This window comes from Calliphora vicina, chromosome 3 (assembly GCF_958450345.1).
Source record: "Calliphora vicina chromosome 3, idCalVici1.1, whole genome shotgun sequence".
NCBI classification, from domain to species: Eukaryota; Metazoa; Arthropoda; class Insecta; order Diptera; family Calliphoridae; genus Calliphora; species Calliphora vicina.
This window is the reverse complement of record NC_088782.1, coordinates 39881987-39902617: the sequence shown is the minus strand read 5'-3', so window position 1 is coordinate 39902617 and position 20631 is coordinate 39881987. Positions and strand designations below refer to the sequence as shown.

General features: G+C 30.7%; 1 protein-coding gene across 1 annotated transcript in view; it reads left to right on the top strand.

Moving 5' to 3' along the window:
* The window catches only part of unc-13-4A, a 78865-nt gene that overhangs the window by 32456 nt on the left and 25778 nt on the right, over positions 1–20631 (top strand). The window contains exons 4-5 of the mRNA XM_065505334.1: positions 37–205; positions 17769–18069. Of these exons, the coding sequence (XP_065361406.1) occupies positions 37–205; positions 17769–18069 (470 nt within the window). The remainder of the gene's footprint in view (positions 1–36; positions 206–17768; positions 18070–20631) is intronic.

Here is a 20631-nt window from a genome sequence, read left to right as displayed (position 1 = left end):
TTTTGTATTTCCATAACATTTTCTTTGGCCCATTAGTATGCCCATTATAAAGAGGAAATGTATTTGCATGCTCAGCGTGCATTTGGCATCAGTCCAGATCGTCATTATCGCCTGTTGCATGCAACAGCCGAAGACAAACCCAAAGTTATTGTCCTGTCAGTGGTTGTGCTCGAAGCTGAAGGTCTAGAAGCCAAAGATGCAAATGGTAAGTAGTATTGAATAAAACTAGAAAAAAATAAAATAAAATCAACATATTTATTGCTACACTTACTTATTTTAAATAGCGTTAAACTCATTTGCTGTTCATAGAGGCGTATGAGTGTTTTTCTAAAAAAAAGTGTTAAATTTTAATAAATGCAAATAATGGTGTAATAATAGACTGCTTTAGCAAATGTCTCTTTTATTATAATTATATTTAAGTATGTAGGAATAGAGACTGGTTTAATGAGTATTTAAAATTGTATATATTTTGCATTTTGAAAAGGTATTGAATTTTAAATTAAATTTTGTATAGGCTGGGATATAAAAATATTTTACAAAATAGAACTTGTTTATATGCGTAGCTGTATAATGAAGTATTGTGATTTGCAGGACTTATTGAAATAAATCAAAGCCACAATACTTAACTTCTTTTGATAGAAAGGATCTTTCAACCACACCAAACAGTGATTTTTCCGGGACAAATTTAGTTTGGATATAATTTCGATCTTAAATATATGTAAAACAAGTAAGAGAGCTATATTCGGCTGTGCCGAATCTTATATACCCTTCACCAAATTATACTTTGAAGTAAATATTTTTGGGTAAACAAAATTTATTTTTTTTTAATTGTTTTTTTTGAAATTGTTTTTTAATTTTTTTTAAAAAAAGTTTTTATCAAATTTTTTTTTTAATTTTTTTTTTTAATTTCTTTTTTTTGGAATAAAAATGTATAACAAAAAAATAGTTTGATGAAAAAAAAATTCGGGTTAAAAAATATTTTTCCCGATTTTGACCCATTGTAGGTCCAACTTACTATAGCCTTATCTACATCGTTGCAATGGGCTTTGAAATATCTATCATTAGATATCCATATTGTCTATATTAATAACTTAGTAATCCAGATATAGATCAAAAATAGGTCAAAAATCGAGGTTGTCCCGGTTTTTTGCTCATATTATGGACCGATTTTGCTGATTTTAAATAGCAAACTTCTCGAAAGCATGTCTGACAGAATTATTGAAGATTTGGATCACGATCCCGTCTTCAGAAAATTGATTTCAACAGACAGACAAACGGACATGGCTTAATCGACTCCGCTATCTATAAGGATTCAGAATATATATACTTTATAGGGTCGGAAATGAAAAATGTAGAAATTACAAACGGAATGACAAACTTATATATACACTTCTCACGAAGGTGAAGGGTATAAAAATTTAAATTAACCGATTTAAGATCGAATGTATCTTAGAGTCGTGCTTCTTTGAGTCTTCTTTGTTAAAATAAATTAAGAATAACTGTGATTTTCTAAGCAAACTAAGAAAAAATTGTTGAAGTTTAGTCTTTTAATAAAACTTAATAAACAGGGATCAAGTTGGTGTTTTCCATATGAAGGTAGCATTTCTCCTTCAGTATGTTTTTTAGTTGAAATTCGAAAAATAATTATAATTTCCGGTTCCTATTTCATTTACATGGAGTTACTGGAGCGTATGATTGATATTTAAATATTTATCAATAAAAAATAATAATCATACGACAGAGTACCTATACATAAGAGCAAAGTACACAGACGATACAATTTTGACGTTTCAAAAAAGCCTAAATCAGGCAGCTCTCATGGAAAAAGATAGATATAAAATGTGTATAATGTGTAAAATGTGTTCTATGTTAAAGCTGGAAAAATATAAACAAAAGGCAGTCCTGAAAGAACGAGAGAAATAGAAAACTTGTTTATCTTCTGTCTTGAAATACCTCTGTATACTATGTGACATAAGACTTCAGTCCTTACAATTTTGGACTTAAAAATGTGTTTTTTAAGCCCGATTGAAACAGTTAACTGTCGAACGAACTTGCATGCTGCGCTCATTTATTCAAATTTACGATCATTATACTCTGGCAAATCATCAATTTAGATTGACGCTTGAACAACGCTACCAAACTATCCCAATACTTTGAATATCGATTCGCGAAACGTATAGACTGATTTATAGCACAATTGTGCTCAGCTCAACGAATTTCTTGCCAAATTACCGCATATGGAGTTAGAGCAGACTTTACAGACTCTATTACGTTTAGAAAAATGAGCTATTGCACGGTGGTAAATTCCGGCCAAAAACGTTTTTTTTTGTTTTTTAATTTTTATAAAATTTTTCTTAACACAGAATATACAGTATCATTATAATTTTGGCTATAATGTAACTATATATGAATATTTATAGCGCTGTAAAATCAAAGGTTTTTCTTTGTCATTTTAATATTAGAAAAATGTGATTTATTTACTTATGAATCGAAGTAGCCTGTGCTTTTTTCTTTAAAGTTTTTTTTTTTTTGCAAATTAGCACATGTTTTTATAAAACAGTTAGCAGTTAAAAATTCCACGTAATTATTACGGAGTCTTTGAGTGTTCTATTTATATAAAAGTGAAGTGATTAGGAACTATAGAAACTAAATTAAAAAAAGTTTGAAAGGTTAGAAAAAATTAAAAGAGGCTATTAGAGGTTAGTGTAAATTACATCTAATACTGTAAAATATCAATCAAGAGTACTATTAATTTGTGCCATCATATTTTACACATTTTTTTTTTTTATTTTGGGTCAATTTCAAAAATAATGTAAGTTTGAGAGTTATTTACGTCTATGCTGATTTGGCCAAACCATGTATTTGTATGTCGACATTTTTCCAATGGATCATTTATGTTATTTTTAATTATAAACCTAATTGAAGCCATTTACAAAAATTACATACTTTTTTCGATACTTTTATAATGTCAATATTTATTTGACCCACCCCTGTATGCAATTTCAAATATTTTTTGCGATAGATCAAGTGTGTTGTTCCTTAATGTTCACCAAATTTAAGGCATTTACATGAATAACCTAATTTTTCCGATAATTTCAAAACGTCCATGATTGTTTGGCCAATCCCTGTATATGTACTCCGAAATTTGTACGAAATTTTTTTTAATCACTTATGATATTCTTCATTTTCGGACTAAATTTCAGGCATTTACATGAATAACCAAATTTTTTCGATACTTTTAAAACGTTAATGATTGTTTGGCAAAACCCTGTATATGTAATCCGAAATTTGAATGACCCATTTTTTTATCGATCACATATTTTATTCTTTATTTTTGGACTAAATTTCAGCCACTTACATGCAATTTTTTTGATACTTTTAGAACGTCCATGCTTTTTTTGGCCAAACCTTATATTTGAACATCGAAATATTTATCGATCGATCGGTAATGTTATTTTTATTACAAATACCAAATTTCAAACATTTTTATGAAAAAATAAATAAGTTATGGATTTTTGGCCGGAATTGACCACCGTGCATTGTGCGGTGGCATCATCGGACTTTATTTCTTTAAAAATGAAGCGGGAGATCGAATCCCACACCATGCTCAATGAATTTTTGGTCCGAAAATATGGAATAAATTTAGCAGGTGCAATATTTTTGAAGGACGGAGTTTTAAAATTGCATATTTTTGAATCTAATTGAGATATTGACATGAATTTTTTTTGTAAGACCAAAAATTAAATTATCTAAACAAAACAATCAAATGGATCAAAATGTTCCTCATATTTGTAATACTATTAAATTTGTCATTCTAAACAACAAAGTGTAAAAAAAAACTTGTTAAAAGAACAAAGGGATTCCCGCAATTCCTAAAAATTGGTGCAAAAGTCCCAAAAATGGAATTTTTTACAATATTGGCCACATTTCCTTCGTGGCTGTGAAAATACTTTGGGGATTAGGGAACACATCAGAGTTTCCAAAGCTGCTTTATGTTTTGTGATTCCAGCTTTGGGATTTTAGAACATGCGGTCCAAAGTTGAAATTTTGATAAAAAAATAGGTCAAATTCCGAAGGGCGTAGGGACGACATATTCGAAAATTAGGACATGTATTTTATACCAAAATGTTCTGCGTAAAGATATCTTAAAGAAAAACATTACATATATTGTTATATGTTCTTAAGGAAAGTTCTTTTTTAATAAGAGAAGAGTTAAGTCACCTTTTCGCCCAAAAAACAGCAATTTACTATCTTTTGAATTTTTAAATTGAAAATCGTTTATTTTTGGATCCATAATTGATATTGCTCGGAAATCTTTTGAATATTATTGCTAATTTAGTTGTCTAACTAACAAGCAAAATTTGAGTCCATTTGATATAAAAGTACGACCTATATTTTTAAAAAAGCGGACCAAGGTATGTCAAAATTTTAAAATTTCTATTTAGAAATGCCTATAACATGGAAATTATAAGAGATAAATAGCAATAGATAAATAGCGTAAGCATTTATTTATTTTTTGGTAAGCCGAGCGCTACCCAAAAATATAAAAAACTTTGAAATCGGATGGGAAAAAAATGGCACATGTTTAAAAATTATACATGTCGAAGGCAACCTACTTTTAGCCCCTCAGCGCAGCTCCTAAAGCATTTGTAGGGCCCATTTTAATACATTAAACTCGAATACTCTTTGGCTATGCCCCAGTAAAATTTTATCCCGATCTGACCAGCAGTTTAAAAATGCCAGATTTATTTCTAAAAAATTTGGATTCTGCCCTACTGTGCTGCAAGGCCATAGTTAGTTGGACCTGCAAAGGGTCAAAAGGGAATTTTTTTAACAAAAAAAAAAATAGTTTGTCATACATTTTTGTCATTAATAAAGTTAAAAAAAATATATTTTTTTTGTCATAATTTTTTTTAAATTTTGTTTACTGAAAAATATTTATATCGGCACAGCAGAATATAGTTCACTTATTTGTAGAGTTTATGACTGTTTATTTTAAACTCCGTTTTCTGCTGCAGCATTCATCCTTTTCATTCAATCAACTTTATAACAGAGAAAATTTCGTGCGTGCATTTTATGAATATTTTTGTTTTAACACAGTTTGATTGTTTTACACATGTTTTTAGCTAAATGTTTCTCGTTTACTAACTATATATTTGCTATTGGCTCTTGTTTGCGTTTTTGGCAAATACAAATTTTATTTAATGGCCAGTGAAAACAGTTTTTACTTGCATAAAAACAAGATAAATAACTACCGGTCAGGTTATATGCCAATTATAGCTTGTTATTTTAGAATGTTAGATATTTGTAATGAAATATTATATGCAAAATTCTATTCATGCCTAACTAACATTAAATATGAAAAGCGATGAAAATATATAGCTTTAAATATTTCACATTAGCAGCTCTAATAAATATATATTTTAGTGTTTTTTTTAAAGATAGAATATTAACATGATTAAAACTAATAAATCAGTTTAGAGCAATTTTATTTAAATTTATATAATTTAGTTATATATATTATTTAAATAGTAATGCAGCTTAAAAAGGGTTGTCAGTGTCACCAATTAAATTATGATTGAAATGTTATTTTGTTAAAATGTTTGACATAGATTTAAATATAAAAGAGTTGCATTGAGGAATATAATGGTTATGTTTTTTTTTTAAGTTTTTAAAATTGTTCTTACATTTGCTCCCAAGACACTTCAATTTTGGTATTATAAAACATCTTTACCAGATAACTCATATAATTTTAGTTCATAAGTCAATTTTAATTAAATTTATAAACTCACAAAGCAGATTACTTTAATTACCAGGAGTAACTAGAGCGTATGATTGATATTTAAATAATCATCATGAGAAAAAATTAATAATCATACGTACAGGGAACAAATTTTCATATTAAGCTGGTTTGAATAGAATATAGTTTCGAAACATTTCTTTTACTTCTTAAAGAAGTAATGTCATCTTATTATACCCTTCACCTTCGTGAGAAGGGTATATATAAGTTTGTCATTCCGTTTGTAATTTCCACAATATAATTTTCCGACCCTATAAAGTATATATTTTCTGGATCCTTATAGATAGCAGAGTCTATTAAGCCATGTCCTTCTGTCTGTTTAAATCAACATCAATATTTCCGGAATTCTTCCGGTTCGGTTGCTATTTAAAATCGAGAAAATCGGTCCACAAATGGCTGAGATATAAGGAAAAAACCAGGACAACCACTATTTTTTACCTATTTTTGACCTATATCTGGATTACTAAGTCATTAATATCGACAATATGGATATCTAATGATAGATATTTCAAAGACCTTTGCAACGACGTATATAAGACCATAGTAAGTTGGACACACAATGGGTCAAAATCGGAAAATATTATTTAAATATTTTTTAACCCTATTTTTTTAACAAAAGTTTTTTTTCGCTAAAAAGAAAAAAAAATAAAAAAAAAAAATTTTTTTTTAAATTTAAAACAAACAATTCAAAAAAAATTTCAAAAAAATTAAAAAAAAAAATAAATTTTGTTTGCCTAAGACTATTTAAAAATTTTATTTTGAAGTATAATTTGGTGAAGGGTATATAAGATTCGGCACAGCCGAATATAGCTGTCTTACTTGTTTTTATATAATTCGGTTCCCGTTGTTCTTACAAGGAGCATAGGGCCTCAATAAAATGTTTTAACATCTCTCTATTCACTTTTCCCCAACTCTTGACACTGATTTTAACTTCGGCCATGTCTTCTCCATGTATGAGCTCACCTTCTTCTGTTCCATGTATGAGCTCACCTTCGGGTTCCAGAATATGGCAGTTCTAGTGATGTTGTTTGTCTGCGTTCTAATGGTGTGGCCGATCGATAGGAGTTGTTGGCTTGTTCTTTCTGAGAGCGTATGAGTAGTTATGATTCTCGGCCAGAATACACATAGGATAATGCGATGACAGGGGTTGACGAATACTTGCAATTTTCGTATAACATGATTGGCAACGTTGCAAGTTTCGCAGCCCTCAGTGGGGCAGAATGAAATTTTGTTCGGAAATATTTCTGGCATTTCTAAACGGCTAGTCCGATCGAGATAAAATTTAACGTGGGCGTAGTTAACAAAGCGTATTCGAGTTTAAGTTATAAAAATGGACTCTACAAATGCTCCAGGGGCTCAAAGTACCTTCGACATGTAACATTTGTAAACACTTGGCATTTATTTGTTTCCCATCCGATTTCAGAGACTTTTCTATTTTTGGAAAGCGCTTGGCTAGGTCTTGTAAAAATATGTTTTGCGTGAACTATTTATCTCTTACAATTTCCAAGTTATTGGCATTTGAGAATTAAAATTTCAAAAATTTGGCCATACCTTGGTCTGCTTTTTTAAAAATATAGGGCATTCTTTTGGACCGAATGGACTCGAATTTTTTCTGAGAGTTAAACAACTAAATTACCAAAAATATACAATAGATATCAAAGCAATATCAATTATGGATCCAAAAATAAATGATTTTCAATATAAAAATTCAAAAATAGTAATTTTTGCTGTTGAGCTGGGTGAAAAAAAAAACTTACTTTAAGAATATATAATAATTTTGTGTAAGCTATCATTACGGAGAAGACTTTGGTTTAAAAACCATGTCCTATTTTTTGAATATTACGCCCCTACGCCCTTCAGAATTTGACCTGTTTTTAATAAAAATTTCAACTTTGGGCTACATGTTCTAAAATCCCAAAGCTGGGATCAGAAAACAGAGAACAGCTTAAGAAACCTTAATGTGTTCCCTATTTATCCCAAAAGTATTTTTCCAGCGTCAAAGGAAATGTGGACCATATGTGCAAAATTCTCAAAAATACCATTTTTGAGATTTTCGCTCCATTTTTTTTAGGAATTGTGGGATTCCGTTTGACTTTTTGCCAAGTTTATTTACACTTTGTTATTTAGAATGACAAATTTATTACATATTATATATTTATTGAGCTTCTCAAACTTAAATTTGTGTAAAAATTTTAATAGGATTCCAAATATTAGGAACAATTTGATCAACATTTACACTGAACTATTTTATTTTTGTCTAAATCAGTTAATTTTTGGTTTTACAAAAAAAAATTTAAGTCAATATCTCAATTAGATTCAAAAATGTGCCACTTTAAACTCAGTCCTTCAAAAATATTGCACGAGAATCTGTCAACACCTGGCTATTTGTTTCCTTCGAGACTGCTAATTGAATTCGCTATCTCCTCTATAATGGGACATGTATGATCCACGTGAGACTCACATTCGCATTCCGTTCATAACCCGAGAGCATTCGGCTAAAGTGATCAGCCCATACTTCAACCTGTTGCTCTTCAGTCGTAGCAAGTTAGCCGTTCGTTTTGCTACGACAGAAGATCAACAGGTTGAGGTATTCGCCATTTCTCTTAGAGATTATTTGTGGGAAATTTCAGCCAGTTAGCTCCTTTTGTTTGGGCCCTAGCTTTTCAACAGACAGACAGACAGACAGACAGACGGACGGACATAGCTAGGTGGTCTTAGAATCTTATGATAACTTTTTTGTTCTGCGACCACTATTTCGATATGTTACAAAGGAATGACAATGAAAAAATCAATATATTCTCCAATATATAAAAATGCTAATTTAAAGCTTTGAACATATAATGGAGACCGATTTTTATGAAAATGGGGAACAATTTTAGGGCTAGAAACCATCGAAAATCGTAAAAGTACAAATAAGGGCCATAGTAATATATAATTTTAAAATGTGTTACAGTTTTTGCAACTTCATTCAGTTTTAAGACTTCATTCATATCACTTTGAATATAAAATATCTATGGTAAATTTCATTGAAATTGCAGATGATAAATTTAAAAATAGCAATTTTCACTACGTTTTGCAATGAAATATTCCTATAAGCAAAGCAAACACAACAGGAAATATTTGATTACAGCACTTTTTGTCTTGTGTGGGCATTTAATTCTTATAAATATTTCTTTCAATTAAATATAAATTATTATTGTTAAATATATATTTCTTTAGTTATCTAAGGCCATGACCATTTCATATTTATCTTGTTAGTTTATGGCCTTTTAGAAAACTTTTTCACAAAAGCTATTTTTTCCTACTAAAACAAATAAAACAAACAAATGAACAAGATTTAAACAAAATTATTGTAAATGTTTTCTCATCTTAATCATAATATTTTATTTGTACTTCTAAATAATTCTAAACGAATTTTACATTTTTCATTTGTTTATTTTCTTAGGAATTTCTTTATTCTTGCAAATTCTCATTCTCATTCATTTAGTAATTGTCTCAAATATTTCATTTGAAATTGTTTTACAGCCCGAGGCTGTTACTTTAATACATATTCATACATTTATACACACAAAGTAATTTTCATTAAAACTAACCACATGCTAAAAGTGAAACAACATTTAAAGGCAAATAAAACATTAAGAGCTGCAAATAATAATATAAAATAACAAAAAAACAAGAAAGGAATTAAATCCCATAAATATCTACAAGATTATTAATCGCACTCAAGTAACTACAGCAGACAGACAAACAGAAAGACGAACACTTTATCCCAGAGGATTTTGTGAAATACAAATTCATTCAAAGAAATATTTATATATTTTTTTTATAAAGTGGAGGTTATGAAAGCGAGCAATGTAACGGAGAAATGTAAAATTAGATTATTTATAAATGTTTAGTAGGGTGGCCCAATAGCTAAAATTGTTATTCGTAATATAGAGACCAAATGCGTAAAATTTTGCAATAACTGATACTGTTTAGATGTTGCACATTTTATTTGAAATTTGGAGTTTTGGGTCAAAAATTTAAAAGTTTATCTTAGAAGACAACAGTAAAAAAAGGTCTAAATATTAGTGTTTGTAAATGCAACAATTAAACGACATAAAGGACATAAAGGACAGAATCCAAATGCTTAAAAGACAACTTTTTTAGAATGAAGATTGAAGAATTTAGTGGGGCCGAATCAACATTTGTTGGATTTACATAAATCTGGCATTTCTTAACGGCTGGTCCGATCGGGATAAAATTTGAGGCGTGCGTAGCCAAGTATTAGAGCTTAAGTTATAAAAATGGGCCCTTTAAATGGCATGGGTCTCAAAGTAGGGTAACTTCGGCATGTAACATTTTTAAACACGTGCCATTTTTTTGTTTCCCATCCGATTTCTAAGATTTTTCTATTTTTGGAAAACGCAAGGCATGTGTTTCCTATATATCTATTATATATAATTTCCGAGTTACAGGAAATTAAAAATTAAAAATTTAAATTTTAAAATTTTGCTATAAATTAGTCCCCTTTTTTAAAAATATAGGGCATACTTTTGGACTGAAAATTTGAGTCCAATTTCTTTATTAGTTGGAGAACTAATTTATCAATAATATACAAAAGATTTCAGAGCAACATCAATTATGGATCCAAAGATAAACGATTTTCAATTTAAAAATAAAAAAATTGTAAATTTTTGCCAAAAAAAAACTTTCTTTAAGAACATATAACAATTTTAAGTTTTTCTGTAAGTTATCTTTACGACGGACATTTTGTTATAAAAACATGTCCTATTTTTGAAATATGTCGCCCATAGGCATTTCGAAATTTGACAATGTTTTTTTTCAAAATTTCAAATTAGGGCCACATGTTCTAAAATGCCAAAGCTGGGATCAGAAAACGGAAAGCAGCTTTGGAAACCTTGATGTGTTCCCTATTTATCTTCAAAGTATTTTCCCAGCCCCGAAGGAAATGTGGACACTATGGGTGAAATTGTAAAAAACCCATTTTCGCTCCAATTTTTAGGAATTGCGGGATTCCCTTTTACCTTTTGACAAGTTTTTTAACACTTTGTTATTTATAATGACAAATTTAAAAAACGTTGAAAATTCACTGAGTTTTGTTAATAAATAAAGATTTTATTACATACTGGTTGACCGCCCCGCCCGGCTTCACCCGGTAGCATTTACTAATGTTAGTTCGTCAAGTTTCTTCAACCCTGCCTGTTCTTATTTATTTGCAAATAAAATATCTAAATTTGTACTGCATACTTCAGGGGCTTTTTTTATTACAAATGACTGGACACAAAAAAGCCGGTTTTAGCCGTATTTTTTTAAATTTTTTTCTTTACAAATCATCTCCTGAAAATTTCGAATCGAATAAAAAAAAATCAGCCAAATCAAAACAAGTAAGAAAGTATGGTCGGACAAGCCCGACTATATAATACCCTACACTAAGTAAAAGAGCAAAAACATTTTTCTTTTAAAATTTCAATAATTTATATTTTTTAGTGATATTCGGAAATGGGCCTTATATGGGGGCTATGACCAATTATGGACCGATCACCATGAAATTAGGTCGTGCGATTTATGTCTATATTAAAGTTAACTATGTTGAATTTTGTGTGTATACCAACATTTTTAAGCGATTTATGCACGTTAAAGTGATTTTCGGAAGTGGGTCTATATGGGAGCTATGACTAATTATGGACCGATCGTAACAAAATTTTGTGACATGAATTTTGTATATATAAAACTTATTTGGAGTGGAATTTGTGGAGATACATACATATATAAATTAAACATTTATGACCGATAAAGTCCAATTTCGGGAGGACATTTGTATGGGGGCTAGGTGAAATAATGGACCGATTTCAGTCAGTTTCAATAGGCTTCGTCCTTGGGCCGAAAAAATTATATGTATCAAATTTTAATCGACTTAGAAAGTGATTCTAAGTCGATCGGTATACTCCCCACTATGTTGGTGTAGGGTATAAAAATTCATGGAATACTTTTTTGAAAAATATGACAAAAAATGCTTTTTATTGAGTTTTGGGAAGATACAAAGTTTCCAATTGAAATTAAATTTTTATTTGGGAATATTTTTTAATGAAATCATACAGTTATATAGATTTTTCTATTCAAAATGCAAAAATAAAAAAAAATTTTGAAATTTATTATCAGGAATCCCGCAAATCTCAAAAAGGTGTTGAATAATATCCACACTAGGGGAGTGGTTATAGGAAACCGTTACAAATTAATTACGAACATATTGGGCCATCTAAAATGGGTTACTATATTTTGATATCGACTATGCAATTTGATAATTTTTGCCCTAAATTTGAATTTTACACAAAAAATTGCTGTATTTTGGATGGACCTTGTTCCCTTGGTATCAACAATTTTCAAATTTGTTTTCATTTTAGAATATTTAGTGTAAATTTAGCTTTTCAAAAAGTATAAATTCCTAATACTACTTCCTAGAAATTTTTTAGATAACTTAAAAAGAAAAAACTAGCGCCATTTTAAAATTTAAATGCATATAACTTTGGAGTCAGTCACGATTTCTAAACAACTCTTTTTTGTGTTTTACATATACCTATGTAAAAAAAAGAAAAATGGAGAAAATCGGAAAATATTTGGACCCGCTGCTATCAAAAAATTGGAGTAGGGTGTGTAAAAATGTTGAAAATTTAATTTTCAAATGCGAATACTTCTAAGTTATAAGAGATAATTGATAGCGTCGAGCATTAAGTTCATTGACCGTGAAATCACTGGCATTATTTACCGAAAATCACCTGCCAACAGAATAATCGCACCACAAAACCGGCTTTGATTGTTTCGTAAATGATGCAAAGTTTTGTCTAATGCTCCAAGGGCCTTTTATGCGCCATTGTAAACTCATCGCATACGATCACATAGCTTTGCTGTAAAACTTTGACCATCGAATTGTTCTCGGAAATGTTGAATGTTGGATTTTTATTGATTTGCATATTCAATGGCAACTTGAGTGCTGATTGAGCAATTCCTGATGAAGTCCAAGTGCAATATCATTCTGTGAGCGTATCGTTGTCAAATTCAACGCATTCAACAAAGTTTTTACAGTTCAACCGGGAGCTTCTAAAAAAAATTCCCTGCTGTTGCATCTTTCACAACTTTCATAAGAGTGTTGGACGCATATTTTTGTTTGAACGTTTGTTTGTTCAAAATAATTCGCTCAAGGCATTGCAATCATATAGTTCTTCGCTATATCTTGTTGAACATCATCAAGCACATGTCCTCAATTAACACTAAAGCCTCGTTGTAAATTTCATCGCTCAGTTCTAATACGCATTTGATGCCAAATATTATATCACACATGGCATCTTTGTATTTCCTCTACAAATCAGTCGATTTGGATGGGAAGCATGTTGAAATAATTATTGAAAATAATGTTCATATTTGATGAGCATTTGACGAAACAACAGCATATCTGAGGATGTAACACCAATGAGTGACATTATTTAACAATCGAAAGCATTGACACGTTTCTCTATACGTGTCACACAATTCATCATCTATATTTCGGAAATCTTGAAATGCAGTTGGGCCTCGAACGACTAATAGCAAATTCAAATAAAAACACTGAAAGTTTCTTGGATGGTAAATGTCTGTAACTGGATTTCCTGGTTTACGCCGTTGAAATTTCTTTGACAATTGATTCCTAGTATTCGGCATTCGGAGTATATCAGCGTTCGGGAAAATCTGCATAATGTTGTAGATGGATATCGAAAAAGTGGTCGTAAATGTGGGCGTGGTAAATTTTTTTTTCAGTAAAAAGCTGGACTTTGACGAACATTTTGAAAAAAAATTCCTAACCGGTCCGGTCGTTTTCAATGAAATTTCTAATTTTACCTAACATAGAAATTCATAAAAAAGCATGTTGCCTACATAATAACATTTTTATGAATGTAAATAACAGTGCTAAGTAAATTCTCAGCGATTTGTTAAGTTTTCCCTAATTTATTTGACACGTAAAAAACATAAGCTAGACATGTTATATATAAATGGATAGAGGATTTTGTCTACTTTTCAAAAATGTATATAACTTTTGACAATTAAAAAATTCATGGAATACTTTTTTGAAAAATATGACAAAAAATGCTTTTTATTGAATTTTGCATAGATACAAATTTTTCAAATTGAAATAAAATTTTCATTTATGAATATTTTTAATGAAATTTCACAGTTATGTAGATTTTTCTATTCAAAATGCAAAAATAGAAACAAATTTTGAAATTTATTATCAGGAATCCCGCAATTCTCAAAAAAGTGTTGAAAAATCCCAAAAATGGGATTTTTTAGTTTTTCGGCTATAATATCCACACTAGGGGAGTGGTTATAGGAAACCGTTACAAAATAATTAAGAACATATTGGGCCATCTTAAATGGGTTACTATATTTTGATATCGACTATGCAATTTGATAATTTTTGCCCTAAATTTGAATTTTACACAAAAGATAGGTGTATTTTGGATGGACCTTGTTCCCTGGGTATCAACAATTTTCAAATTTGTTTTCATTTTAAAATATTTAGTGTAAATTTAGCTTTTCAAAAAGTATAAATTCCTAATACATCTTCCTAGAAATTTTTTAGATAACTTAAAAGAAAAAATTTACTTTTTTTTCGAAAATTAGCGCCATTTTAAAATTTTTAAATTTAAATTCATATAATTTCTAAACAACCCTTTTACAACTCATATACAACATAGGTTGTCAGTCCAATAAAGGAAAAATGAAGAAAATCGGGAAATATTTGGACCCGCTGTTATCAAAAAACTGGAGTAGGGTGGGTAAAAATGTTGAAAATTTAATTTTCAAATGCGAATATCTCCTAAGTTATAAGAGATAATTGATAGCGTCGAGCACTAAAATCTTCTCGTATTTTAGTGCTTGACGGGGAGTTTCTATATATGTTACATTTTTGAAATCGGAACACAAACAAAGAAATAGGATCGTTTTAAAAATTTAACATACCCGAGGTGACCTACTTTGGGGATACCTGACCGCACCCATTGTGGGCCCATCCGGTCCGAATTCAAAACTTAACCCCGACAACACTTCTTCTTTGCGCATGTCAAATTTCATTCAAATCAGGCTAAGTGTTTAGAAGTGACAGATTTATTTCCCCCTTTTTTTTCTATACCCCACTGTTAAATGCAGGTCGGAATGTCAATCGGCATTTTGCCGTTGCCAATTTCCGGTAATTGTTTGGAAAATACTTCTCCAAATTGATCGTTCTGCAGCTCGACATGCATGTTCACAGTCAATTTGAATTTCTTGACGTGTTTCCACAAAACGGACGACTTCAAACATGCATTAAGCATTAAGTTCATTGACCGTGAAATCACTGGCATTATTTACCGAAAATCACCTGCCAACAGAATCATCGCACCACAGAACCTGCTTTGATTGTTTCGTAAATGATGCAAAGTTTTGTATAATGCTCCAAGGGCCTTTTATGCGCCATTGTACACTCATCTCAAACGATCACTTACCTTTGCTGCAAAACTTTGACCATCGAATTGTTCTCGGAAATATTGAATGTTGGATTTTCATTGATTTGCATATTCAATGGCAACTTGAGTGCTGATTGAGTAACTTCTGATCAAGTCCAAGTGCAATATCATTCTGTGAGCGTATCGTTGTCAAATTCAACGCGTTCAACAAAGTTTTTCCAGTTCAACCGGAGCGTCTAAAAAAAATTCCCTGCATTAGCATCTTTCACAACTTTCATAAGAGTGCTGGACGCATATTTTTGTTCGAACGTTTGTTTGTTCGAACTAATTAGCTCAAGGCATTGCAATCATATTGTTTTTCGCTATATCTTGTTGGACATCATCAAGCACATGTCCTCAATTAACATCAAAGCCTCGTTGTAAATTTCTTCGCTAAGTTCTAATATGCATCTGATGCAAAATATCAAATCACACATGGCATCTTTGTATTTGCTCAACAAATCAATCGGTTTGGATGGGAAGCATGTTTAAATAATTATTGAAAACAATGTTCATATTTGAAATTTCATTCAAATCTGAGTAAGGGTTTAGAAGTTACAGATTTGTTTCCCTCTTTTTTTATTCTCATACCACTGTGCGACATTTGATTTTTATTTATATAGATTTTGAGTTTTGGTTCAAAAATTTTAAATTTATCTTAGAAGACAATAGTATAAAAATAACTAAATAATAATGACTGTAAATGTAGCAATTAAACTATATAAAGGACAGAATCCAAGTGCTTAGTATAGAACTTTTTCAGAATGAATATTGAAGAATTTAAGAGGTGTTACGGATTTTCAGGAGAGCTTAACACTTTGGCAAAGCTTAATTTGTTTTGGTTTTTAAAACAGATTTTTTTTCTATTCCTATTCCATATTTAATTATCTATATCTATATAAATATATAAATGTCTTTGTAAGTTTGTTTGTTGGTTTGTTTATTTGCTGAACCGATTTGATTGAAATTTGGAACATAGATATTCGTTTACTTGGAAGCAATAATAGACTATATAGTTTTTCTTAACTTCGACCACAAAGGGACGAAAGAGGGCAAAATTTGTACCACCCATACAAAGTAAATAGTTATTTTCGAATATCTGCAGAACTAAAATTGTGACTATATTCAAACTTTATACGAATTAATTTCGTATCACTGTTTGAAGTTTAACTAAAAATGGGACGGATCGGAACAGGGGGTGTGACACCACCCATGAACTATAATTGTGGAAGTATTGCAATTTAGTCCGAATAGAATCCTTATCATTTTACATGGTTTGGCTGAAAATGGGCGGTATTAAATTAGTGGGCGTGGCACCTACCATACACTGTAAATAGTTATTTTCGAATATCTGGAGAACTGTAAATGTGAAAGGCTTCAAACTTCATATGAGTTAATTTCTTATCAGTGCAAGAAGTTAATAAAAAAATGGGAAGGATCGGAACTCGGGGTGAGTCACCTCCCATACAAAGTAATTAGTTATTTCTAAATATCTTGAGATCTATAATTACTAGATTCTTCCAACTTTGTCCGAATAGCTCTCTTATAATTTTACATAGAATGAAAATGGGCTGCAGTGGATAAGTTGGCGTGGAACTTCCCATGCAAAGTATATAATATTTTCGAATATCTGCAGAACTATTATTGCGACAGACTTCAAACTTTATACGAATCAATTTCTTATCAGTACATGAAATTTATCCAAAAATGGGACGGATGGGAACAAGGGGTGTGGCACCCCTTCTTAATTTCTGGCATAACAGGACACTGGCATCAACGTAATTTACACAAAGTTTAAAGACTCTTACAATTAGATTCACTTGATATTCGAATATTTATATATTTTATCTACAATGGTAACAAAATAACTCATTTGAAGCATTACTTTAACTATTATAATAAATAGCTTTCATATCATTATAAGGAGTCTGACTAAAAATAGGCGAATGTCTTAAAAAAAGCTTCAAGATTTTTTAAAATCACTGGATATTAATCACAAACAAGAAATTTCGGTATTAATTATATTCATTTATTTGCTTATAATATCTTTTCACATTTTTTTATTTTACTTCGACAGGGGTAGCGAAGCCCACCGGGTCAAGCTAGTTAGTAATACATAGAGCTCTAATAATCCAGAAAATAGCTTAAAAATCTATTTCTTGAAACTCAAATGAAATGGTGTAAATGTTGCCATTTGTAATTTGCAACAAATGAATGTTAATTTTAATTTCATTTAATTTTTCATCTTAACAAAAAACAAATGAATAAAATACAACTGTGTCCTTAGCAGCAACAAAAAACTGTAAAAAAATATACACAGCCATTCCAGCTGAATCATGAATTGTAACAGTTACTGTTGTTACAAGTGGGTTTTTTTCTTATAGTTATAATTGCAGTTATAAATAAAAGTGTAGTATACCAGCTAAAGTTTAATTTTCATTTTCTCTCAACAGGATTTTCCGATCCCTATTGCATGCTGGGCATACAGCCAGATGGTGGACCACCCGTATCACCATTGCCACTGCCACCGACACCACGCGCTCTTTCAGCCGATATGAGTGCGTTCGACAACAATGCTACCGATTCACCGCCACATCGCAAGCACAGTTTTCGTTTGAGTTTTAAGCGTCGCGAGGGCAGCAGTCGCCGTGAACAACGCGATTCATTAGGTGGTCCGGTGCCAGCTAAATTCATTTGCGCCACATCAATTAAACCGCACACTTTGAGTCCCAAATGGAATGAAAAATTCAAATTGTAAGTATGTAAGATGAACTTATGTGTGTTGAAGTACTTAAGTTGTTTGTAAGGGATAAAGATAAAACGGAATGGAAGAAGTTAAACTTTATAAGTTTATTTAAAGATATTATAATAAAAGTTGAAACACGTGCGCTACATTCTCACCAGTTAGGGTTTTGACAACTGAGTTAGGTGTGTGGCAGGATAGTTTCCTCAAATTTTCAATATTAGGGCCGCCCTAATGTGTATATGTAGATTTCTGTTAGTAGAATATTATAGTTAATAACCCATTAACCAAGTCAAATATGTACATATAAGGATTCCATATACTTTCATCAAAATAATTGCCAATTAAAAGTATTCCATTTTGTATTTTTAGGGATAATGCTATAAATGATGATTATGATATAAAATAATAATAGTAATGATGATTGTATTTACATATGTATATCTGTATATACAACAAAATTTCATTAAACATTCAATTGATTGATTGATTGATTGATTGATTTGTAATGGTTGCTTTACTCTAACAAAATATTTCGCTTCACAGTCAATAATTTTAAAATAATTGAAGAATGTTTTCTTTAACATTCATTATTAATTATCGTATCATTTAGAACATGTAAACGAGTTAGTTACAGATAGTTTAACTATTGAAATACTAAATAGCTGGTAGTTATTTATCAATTAGTTTTAAGGAAATGCCACATAAAACTATTTCTTTTTAGGAAATATGTATTTAATTAATGTTTTATAGGAATTCTATTGTTAATTGGTTTAATGTTTTTGAGGTTAAAATGGAAATAATGGTTAAAGTAATTTTAGGAAATAATTTAGGTTGTTTAAGGTGAATTCATTAATTAATAATAGAGATTTGTAGGATGAGTTAAATATTATGCAGAAAGGTAGTCATGTTTTTAATAACTTAAACAATTAGTTTCAATTTGAAGACAAAAAACTAATTTCAATAAAAGTAATTTTTATAAGAAATTTAATTTTTAAAATTACTTATAATGAAAGTATGTTTGTATTTTCGTATTGATTTGTCTGGCCGTGTGAATAGTACACGCTCACATACAAATGCAAATCAGAAATTACCCAGCAGTTTGAAAAGTGCCAATTGGAAACCTTGCACTAGCTATATTACTACTTCTACAACTAACTAGTTCGATGTGGCTGCTAAAGTGGTAGTTAAATGGTTATCATTTGCACTACATTTCACCAGCATATTCAGTAATAAGCAATAGTCAGCTATTTGTCCTAAGTTTTTGAAAATAAATTCAAGAAAAATAAAATCCTCTAAAATATACCACTTCGATGGCCACATGTAATGCTGAATGTGGCCGTTTGTGTTTTCGTTCTCAGTGATGATGTAGAAAATGCAAAAATAGAGAGTAGACTCACATGTTATTCATAATAACAATTAGAGAGCAGTACAAATAAGAGCTCTGTGGTTTAGTGGTTAGAGCATTTGACTAGAAAACGAGAGGTTATGTGTTCAACCCCGCTCTCAGAAAAATTTATTTTTTCTTTTTTTCTCAAATGCTGGAGTATTTTCACTATTGAATTTAATAGTGAAGTGTTATGCAGAGTGTGCCAATCGGCCACTTGCAATGACATCCCCGTGTTAAATTCACCAGTCAATAACGTTGCGAGTGGGTTGAAAATTCACTAGTAGTAGTTCTTAGTGGCCAACGAATTCGACGTAGCGGAACTAGTGCAATGAACTGCAGGGTTCGTATTGATTTGTCTGGCCGTGTGAATAGTACACGCTCACATACAAATGCAAATCAGAAATTAATAAGAGATGTATCAGGAAAATGTATCGTAGTCTTAAAATGTATGGTATTGAAAAGGAGCGAATCGGTTCAGTCGAAAAATGTTTATGTAATTGTCATTCATTCATTGGTCTTTATATAGTTCGTCTTTAGCTTCAATCGTATAGTCCTACATTAGCTTCAATGATGGATCCAACTTTAGATTCAATCGTGGGTCTTCATGTAGTCCTAACTTAGCTTCAATCAAAAGTCTTACTTTAGCTTAAATCGTGGGTATTTATATAGTCCAGCTTCAATATTGGGTTTTTACATAGTCCTACTTTAGCTTCAATCGTGGGTCTTTATATAGTTCAACTATAGCTTTAGTCGAAGGTCTTGCTTTAGCTTCAATCGTGGGTCTTTATATAGTCCTACATTTGCTTCAATCCAAAGTCTTGACTTAGCTTCAATCGTGGGTCTTTATATAGTCCTACTTTAGCTTCAATCGAAGGTCCGAATTTAGCTTCAATCGTGGGTTTTTATATAGTCCCACTTTTGCTTCAATCCAAAGTCTTGATTTAGCTTCAATTGTGGGTATTTATATAGTCCTACTTTAGCTTCAATAGAAGGTCCTAATTTAGCTTCAATCGTAGGTCTTTATATAGTCCTACTTTAGCTTCAATCCGAGATCCTGCTTTAGCTTCAATCGTGGGTCTTTATATAGTCCTACTTTAGCTTCAGTCGAAGGTTTTACTTTTACTTCAATCGTGTGTCTTTACATAGTCCTACTTTAGCTTCAATCGTGGGTCTTTATATAGTG